The sequence below is a fragment of the Sceloporus undulatus genome, chromosome 1 (genome assembly GCF_019175285.1).
Source record: "Sceloporus undulatus isolate JIND9_A2432 ecotype Alabama chromosome 1, SceUnd_v1.1, whole genome shotgun sequence".
Taxonomy (NCBI): Eukaryota; Metazoa; Chordata; class Lepidosauria; order Squamata; family Phrynosomatidae; genus Sceloporus; species Sceloporus undulatus.
The window spans coordinates 170219662-170229016 of NC_056522.1; the positions used below are offsets into that span (position 1 = coordinate 170219662).

Here is a 9355-nt window from a genome sequence, read left to right on the forward strand (position 1 = left end):
TTTTATTATTGCTTTTTATTTTATTTCATTGATTTTTATTATTGCTTTTTATTTTATTTCATTGATTTTTATTATTGCTTGTTTTTTATTTTATTACATTAATTTTTATTATTAAATATATACACCCCTGCCTTGTTTTTTTATTTTTTCCCCATTATTTTTTATTATTAAATATATGCAAGTGCATTTTCTGTTTATTTATGGCGCTTTGAATGCTAACAAATCTGCCTTTCTTGGACAATTATAGTGATGATGATGGTGGTGGTGATATTGATATCAACAAGTCTCTGAGGCACGGCCAATGTAACTTGCTGTGATTTTTACAAACTCATGCGCAGTGAAGAAAAGCCACAGTCCCTTGCCCAAGTACACACTTCTGAGAAGTACAGTTGAACCTGAGGGCAAGTCCATTTCTGCCATCTGTCTAGGAATAATGCCAAAATGTCCTCCATTTTGATCATGCCTAAAAACGTGCATGCATATTAACATTTTAAAAAGTTCTCCATTTTTTTTGCATGCCCTCCATTTTAAAAGTGTCCTACATTTGAAAATGTTGCCCTACATTTGTCCCGGTTTGGAGGTCCTGACTTATGGCAACCCTAGCTCCATGGGACAACTGACCAAAAATGGATGGGGTGAAGATGTGGGTTTAAGCAGGAAGGGTACAGACCTGGAACAAGTCTGCTTTGCTGGCCTCTCCCTCCCCAGGGCACTTGGCAATAGAAGCAGTCCAGCTGGAACTAGAACAAGTGCCTGCTGATCTTAGTGTGTGTGTTTGTGTGTATCTTAGTCTAAAGGCATTTCATACACAAGCAATTTCCTTAAGAAAATGTCATTATTTTCCATTGCCTATGTGGTGCCACTATCAGTACAATCAAAATAAGGAAGATTTTTTTCTGACCAAATTGCAGAGAATGCACAGAAGTATTCAAACACTATGTTGCATCTTGTTCCCTGCATCAGACCTGCCAATACTAAAATGTTTGTTTTGTCTGAAAAGGGCTATACGAAAATCCACACAGGTACTGTATAGCGTTGTTTCAGACTGGCAGTCCTGTTTTTAAAATAAAAACATAGTGTTTTACTTGAAATCATTGTATTAATTGTATTACTTTGTTTAGAAGCCAGGTTAGAATTGGCATAGCTCTGGAAAAACATGACTGCTTTGTCCAATAAAGGTTGCTTGATAAGCATTTGGAATTGACAAAGTGAGGAACTCAATAATGATGTGAACAGCTGATAGCTTTATGAGGCTCTAGATTCAATGTATTAACTATTATCTGTAATCTTTTGGACTCTGCTTTCCTGCCAATAACTCATGTTGAATCATGGGACAATGTTTTGAACCTGACAAGGAAATAGTTTTACATATGGAAATGTTTCTTACACTTACATTGGGGCAATATAGAGGAAAATATATGTGCTCATAAAGGTTTCACTAGTACAAACTAATTACAATTATTTAGAAGTACAGTAACTGGGGAAAAAATAGGCCACTGTGGAAATAAGGAATAACAATAACTAAACAGCCCCCCCCCAAAAAAAACATTATCTTCAGTCTCTATTTTCTTCATACCAGCAAGTACTACTGAATGTTACTATCATTCTCACTAACCTGTTCTTCTTGTTAAAATTCATCCTTTGCTCAGTCACCTAAATGAACAGGACTCCCATTTATACAGGGACTAGGGAAAGTTGAAACAAAATACTGCAGCCTACCTCTATCTACTTTCCTCTTCTTGGGTACTATTGCCAGACTGGAACTGAAACCTTGCAGGCTACTCAGTGAGAAAGAAGGTTCAGGAGGAGAGGAAAGGGGGAAAAAAAGAATCTTTAGGGCTTCCCCTGATGGGGCTGAGGTTTGAAATCGTACAGAAAATGTAAAGATCTGCATTTTTCCATTGTCGTTTCATTATTACAGATTAGAGAATAATGCTAGATATTTTTATCTCATCCATGGGACGAGATACTGTAGTACGGTACCCTGACCAGGTACACACTATTTATAACATTATAAACATCAATTACAACATTAACTGTTAAAAATCATGTGCTTGATTGTGCTTGCTTATCTCATGTACACTATTTGGAAGCCGATCATGTTCTTAAAAGTCACCTTTTGTAGAACACTGGAGAAAAAACTGTTCTCCAAGACATCTGGCTGACTGAAGTAATAATATGCTCCAATTCCAAAGGCAGATGCTGGTGAGTTCAGCAATTTAATCTACTGCCACTTCATTCTGCATGATGCAAGGGACACCTACCCTCCTCCCAAGTATTTAGACCTGCAAGAAATTATCTTTGCTGTTTTCAGATTGCCAGTTGAGTACTGACCATTTCTTTCATGTTCCCTCTTTATCCTTACGTGAGTGTTAAGTACTGTATTTATTTGAAACCTCAGGCACAAATGCCAAATCTTGCATATTTTGTGTCAGAATAATTTAATAGTTTTACAACAGCAGTGCTTCATTTGGAGTAATCATGCATAGAGAAAAAAAGTCAGATGTGAGGTGAACAGACACATGACTGAGACACTCACGGAAAAAGACACTCAGCGACAACAACAGTAACAACAATATACAAACACACTGAGTGTTCATCCTGCAAAGCTTTCTTAGGCATTTATTTACTCCTAGTAAGTGTGTGAAACATGCAGCCTAAAGGACCATGAAATTAGACCACGCTGGTAGCACTTTCATTACAAACTTGAAAATCTATATGAAAATTAAGAACAGATGCAACTTGGATTTCAAGAGGAGCATCTCTTTTTGGAGATTATCAGATGGGAGATGTCCCATCCTTTCCCCATCCTTCCCACGCCATTGTGGGAAGGACTTTCACATGATGTCACACTTATCTGGACATTGTGCCATCCAGAAAGTGTGACTGACTGCGATCAGGCGAAAGGCTTTCAGATGACGTTGCGCTTTTCCTGTCATTGTCCCATCACGGAAGTGGAATTGTCCTGGCATTTTGTATTAATGGGAGTTTGCATTAATACAATTTCACTTCAATGACAGGATAAGCTTGACATCTCTGAAATGTTTTCGTATGATCAGGACAAGGATGGGAGAAAGATGGAAGTGTGCTCCACTTCGCTCCCAACCTTGTCCCATCCCTGGCCTGATAATCTCCTTTGTCTTGCTAATGGAATTTTTTTTTCCATTTCTTGGTGTACCCACAAAGCCAGAAGGAGGAAAGGCTTTAAATTACCTGAAGTGAGAACAGCCACATCTTAACAAAATGCAGGCTTGTGACTAACAACATCATTCCCCTCCCTCCTGTATGATTTTAAACACCTTTTTGCCCGATGAAGAAACCAGTGGAGCCTCGAAAAATTGCAACATATATTTTGTGTACTTTGGTTGAACCAAAAAAGCTATCATTGTTTTGTTGATTTGGGATGTTATTGTACTATATGAAAATTACATAGTCTGCACTAATTCAGGAAACTCTGAGGTTCACGCATATACATTTAGTTAATGTTAAACTAGCATTTACATTTTGGTTAATGTTAAGCTAGCATCTGCCAGCAAGTTCTATAAAAGGTTTTTAATGAGTAGAGGCCCTCAATGTTGTCTTTTCTTTCTTACTACTTGGTCACTACTTCAAAAACCCATTAATTATGAGTGGCATGGAGAAGAAAAGAAAGCTAAAGAAATATACCTTTTACTGAAGCTTCATTAAGACTGCAGGTCTGGAAATCTGTAGTGGTATAAGTACCATCAATACTCCCATTGAGAGGATGTGTGCCTTTGTGCTTGCCTTTATAAGCATTTGCCAGATGGTCTCCCTCTAATGCACCAAGAGCAATATGGTTGAGGCCTTGCTGGAAGCCAGCAGAGGTCTCCCGGCACATGGGGCTGCTGTTTTGTTCCTCCACTAAGCCTTCATTTTTCCTGAGGGACACATTTTCCACAGAGGCAGAGTTGTGTCGCTTGGGATTGTGTGCAAAAGAAGGAGAAACAGGGGTCACAGTGGTAGTGGAGGAGAACGTCTCTGAACTGTGTCTGCGGCGTCCCTGAGGGTCAGCACGGATTACTTTGGCTCCATGATTGGGATCAGGAGGAGGACTGGTAAAGATAAAGGTCTCCAACCCAGAAAGCGTAAGCCGCTTCAGTCCAGCAATTGGGCTGCTTACACGAACCGGTTCCGGCTTATGTGAGATGGGCTGGGGTGGAGCAGTGGCTGTTGTGAAAAGCATCTCTGTATAGTCACCAGCCTCTGAAAGTGGGCTGGAAAGGCAAGCCCCCTGTGTCCCTCCTACCTTTACATAAGGCTTGTCAGAGTGCCCTGGGCTAGGGCAGGCGTCTGGCAAAAGCACTCCCTCCAAGGACTCCACTGAAATGGCACCTGACCGTGACCCATCCGATTTAGTGTTTGTATAGCTGGAGTTAAGGGAGCTGCTGCGACCACTGGAGTTGGAGCCAAGCAAGAAGGTGGAGCTGTAACAGAGTGGTCCCTGAGAGTAGCTAATGTTGACATATTCCCCACTGGGACTCTGGGGTTCATTTAAAGTGGGGGGCTCATCCATGCTGGGCAACAACAACCCCAGGGAATGATGACTGAGTTGGTCACTGCCTTCCTGCTGGTTGAGGAAATACTCTGTTCGGCTGTGGTGCAGGGGTAAAGGCATTGCGGTGTGGCTGACTTCTGCTTTGGGAATGTGGTTCAGTCTCCCTTCTGGGGAACTCATAAACATATATTGGTCACTGTTCTTTCTTTCACCCAGAGCATTTGGCTGGCTCCAGTAGGCTTGGGAAGGGCTACAGACGCAGCTGGACTGCCTTCCAGAGCCCTGTTTGTTGAAACCATCACATGAGGCAGAAGGAGAAGGTCTACACAAAGGAGGAAACAAGGGGGACATGTTGATATAGTCACCGCTGGCTGGCCTCCCATCTGGGCTCTCCCCAGACAGACCAGTGCCTGTGCCCCACATGTGCATGTAGCCGCTGTCATCTGAGGAGCTCTCACTGCTGATCCTGTAAGGGAGAGGGTACAAAACTTGTCCAGGTGGTGACACTCTAGCAGGACTCAGAGACAGGTAACTATCACAACCATCCTGCACTGGCAAAATTGATACTGCCTGGGGGGCCATGAGCATGTAGCCTTCCTCCTTACCCCCGCTGCAGCCAAGGTGTAAGCTGCTACTGCTGCTGGTGCCCCCAGATCCAATGTCCACATCACAGTAATCCTCATGATAAGGAGCAGAGGTCATCCTTGGGGAAGGGGAGGAGGACGCTTTGGTGGTTAATGTGGCCCGCATGAGCGTGTACTCATCCAGAGAGGCTGAGGAAAGCGGCACCAAACAATGGTGTGCCGGTGTCGTCAATGAGTAGGTACGCTTCCTGAGAGCCCTGTCTCTTCCGGCGCCCTCACAAAGGCAAGGGTGGTAATGGAAATGTCCCCGTTCCATGGCCATGTAGTTGTCCAGCTCCTGGCCAGGAGGCGTCTCTGGGGTGTTGCTGAGGTTGCTACTGTTCATGGTCAAAGAGGAGCCCAGGTCATCCAAGGCCACGAAACCAGCAGGATCGCCAGGGGAGCCGGAGGCCGAGGCGCTGCAACTGGAAGTCTGCTGGCCCAGCCTGGACACTAAGGAGGGTGAGTGCCCCAAGGCCAGAGAGCGACTGGATTGTGTGGCTGATGGGCCAGGCAGGGGGCAACAGGCCATAGTCAGAGAGTGTGAGTGGCTGAGGGGGGCTTGCGCAGCCTCGAGGCTCAAGGGGCTTCCAGAGAGCAAGCCAACTTTACAGCCATCCCCCTCGCTTGTCGTACGCCCTCGGTTGCCATTGCTGGTGGTGATGGTGGTCCTGGCAGTGGTGGCGGCCAAGATGTCAGTCCTTGACCGGCGGAGGAGGCCCGTCTGGCTAGGGGGCAGATGGTGGTGGTTGTGGTGGTGGCGCCGAGGCCCCGGGACGGAGATGGGCCGGCTGCACATGAAGGCGAGCCCGGCTCCGGTGACAGTGGCAGGGAGGGCGCCCCCCGAGGAGGAAGAGGAAGCGGAGGACTGGCTCTTGCTCCTGGGCCGGAACTCGTGAGGCTCCCCTCGCAGGGCCTTCATGGCCTCCAGGATGGTCTCGTGGATGTTCTGGGCCACCACAGCATCGTCGGCCTGCATCCAGAGCTCCCCAGGCCCCGTGAAGGCTGAGCGGCCCAGCTCCATGAAAAAGAAGCTGTCCGAGTGACCGCAGCGCCGAATGTTCATGAGTTGGAGGGAGGCGCTGGGGCGCCGGCAGTTGGGCCGCACCAGGGCCACTGTCTGCGTGGCCAGGCACAGGCGGTGAAGCCCCGAGAGCTGCCGGCTCTGGCCCAGGCCCTTTGCCCGCACTGACACCTGCCACACCTCGCTGTAGGAGCCTGGCTCGTCCTCCTCTTCCTCGCTGCGGTCCTCTGCTGGGGAGAGGGAGGCTGGAGCTCCGCGGCTGCGAAGGATCTGTGCGATGGCCTGGTACCAGGCCTCCTGCTCCTGCTCACTCTCCGCCGCCAAGGCCCAGTACTCCTCGCGGGTGTAGAGGGCGATCAGGTGCTTGTGCCGGGCGTCAGCACGCTTGTGTACCGCCAGGCATGATCCCAGCAACAGGCAACGCTTCGACGACGGCGAGGAGGAGGCCGCCTTTCCCCTCCACTTCTTCTCGCTCTCGTAGTATTCAAGGCGGGCAGATGAGGAGGGCTCGGGAGGCGCCCGCAGGACGAAGAAGCGCCGGTGGCCATGCTTGTTGTGCCGCCTCAAGTAGCCACTCTTCTGGACCCCAGGAGGAGGAGGCGGCACTGCCTCTTCAGTTGGCGGCGCAGGAGAAGCAGGAGCAGGGTTGTTATTGTTATTTTGGTGGTTGTTGTTGTGAGGCGGCGTCTCCGTCGTTGTCGTCGTCCCCGAGGGCCTGGCCATCCTTCCTCCGCACCGCCACAGCCTGCTCCAGGGCGGCACCTGTTCCCCAGCTTCCTTTCAGGACCACGGACGTCGCCTCCTCCTCCTCCTCAGGCTCCGCCGCCGAGAGCAAAACAACACGTGACCCAACGGCCGACCAGCCGCGCGCGCTCCCCTCTCCTCTCAACGGACGCACTCACAAATACTCGCTCGCTCCCCTCCTTCGCTTTCGTAAAAGACACCCGGCTCCACCAATAGATTGGCAGAGAGCCCCTTCTCCCGTCAAGGGTGCCGGCTGTGATTGGCTCGCCGCTTATGGCTCCTCTCCCTAGCCACGCCCACTTGGTCCCTTCTATTCCACCCCCCCTTCAGGCTATCTGTCTCCCCTCCCTCGCTTTTCAACCTCTCGCCTCTGTAAAAGACATCCAGCTCCGCCAATACACCGGAAGAGAGCCCCTCCTCCCGTCAAGGGCGCCGGCTGTCATTGGCCCACCTGGCGTTTCCCTCTCTAGCCACGCCCACTTGGTCCCGTCTATTCCTTCACCATCCCTTAGGCTACCTGTCTCCCTTTCCTCGCCTTTCATCCTCTCGCCTCCTTAAAAGACAATCGGCTCCACCAATAGTCCGGAAGAGAGCCCCTCCTTCCGACACATACGCCGGCTATGGTTGGCTCGCCGCTTATGGCGTCTCTACCTAGCCACGCCCACTTCGTTCCTTCCCCTTCAGGCTACCTGTCTCCCCTCCCTCGCCTTTCATCCTCTCGCCTCGGCTGCCACCGTCTATGAAAGACACTCGGCTTCACCAATAGCCCGGAAGAGAGCCCCTCCTCCCCGGCTGTGATTGGCTCTCCCTAGGCACGCCCACTTGGTCCCGCCTATTCCATCTCCAACCTGTTACTTGTCTGTCCCTGCGCCAGTTCTCTCAGATGCCGTCCAGGTTAGCAATCGTATATCTCCTCCTCTCCCGTTTACCGTTGAAACCCCTGCTCTGAGGGGACGCGGTTGTTGTGACAAAGCCTCTCTGTCGTGTGCTTAAAACACAAAATGTATTATTACTTTATTGAGCGGGGTAGAAATAATAAATAAAACGTACACACGTACACAACATATACACATACACACCCCACATCACGCCATGGCGTCCTTGGGAGAAGGAAGAGCCGCCACAAGGCAACAGCCGGTTGTTAGTGATGGTAGCGACGATGATGATTTTGCCCGCTCTGAGGCGCATCCCTTGAGGAGTGGGAGCGGGAGGGAGGCGGTTGTGTCCGTTGGCGTCGCCTTCCCTTCAACCTGTAAGCCTCACGGCAGGCGAAATCAGCAACGATAACAACAACCAGCTCCTATCTCCTCAAGGACGAAAATAAATACAGTTTTAAGTTCTGGAAAGGAGGCCTCAATGGGCCGAAGGAACGCTGTGAGGAAAAAGGGGAAGCCATGGTGGAAGGAAGAAGAAATAAAAATGGCCTTCGGAAGAGATTCTCTTTGAATTTATTTATTTATTTTCCTATCTGGCTCCTGCTATCTGCATCTATACCTTCCATGTTTATACACACACACACACACACTATATATATATATATATATATATATATATGAGAATATATATTATATATATAATATTATATACACACACACTCACACACATATACACACATACAGTGGGCCCTTGTTATCCACTGGGGTTTGGTTCCAGGACCCGCTGTGGATACCAAAACCCATGGATGCTCAAGTCCCATTCAATCCAATGGCATAGTAAAATGGTGTCCCTTATATAAAATTGAAAATCAAGATTTGATATTTGAAATTTATGCTTTTTCTGAATATTTTCAAGCAGCGGATGCTTGAATCTGTGGATAAATAATCCAGGGATAAGGAGGGCCAACTATATAATATATATATGTGTGTGTGTGTATTATATACATATTTATTATATTTATAAAATATATTTTGTTAGCATTTGTCCTTAATATTTTATTTTATTTTAAAAACTTTCTTCAGGTGGCATGCTGAAAAAAACCCTAACCTCCTTTATTGTTTCAGAAAAAGGGTCTACTGTATTGAACTCTCCTCAAATAACCAGTTATATAGTTTGAAAAATCCACCAAAAACAACCAGTTATACTGTTTGCCTTTAGGAACTCCATTTAACTCCGTATTAGTCTAACCACGTTAAAGATTGATTGATTGATTGATTAGTCTAACCGCACCAGTATGGGAGAGGCGGGATAAAAATAAAAAATATTGTTGTTGTTGTTATTATTATTATAACTTTATTACAGCCATTTGGCCAGCACAATTACAAAACATAACTTAGTTTTATACCATAGGTTCATATACAGGCAGATTGGAGAATATAAACAAATGATAGTTTATAAAAAGTAAGGATAAAAAGTAAGGATAGGACTGCACAATCAGGTAAACACACAACAATGAATAGACTGCCATCACCTCACAAACAACTCTATCATATTGTGTAGTAGAGCACCACA

The 9355-nt window shown here is 47.1% G+C and overlaps 1 protein-coding gene across 2 annotated transcripts in view; it reads right to left on the reverse strand.

Annotated features, from left to right (window-relative positions):
- The window catches only part of IRS2 (insulin receptor substrate 2), a 28700-nt gene extending 21055 nt beyond the window's left edge, over window positions 1-7645 (reverse strand). The window contains exon 1 of one of the 2 annotated variants that reach the window (XM_042445972.1): window positions 3667-7645. In XM_042445972.1, coding sequence (XP_042301906.1) covers window positions 3667-6886 — 3220 coding nt within the window. In that variant the 5' untranslated portion in view covers window positions 6887-7645. The remainder of the gene's footprint in view (window positions 1-3666) is intronic. The other variant, XM_042445973.1, reaches the window with a different exon arrangement.
- Between the last annotated feature and the right edge of the window lie 1710 nt (window positions 7646-9355).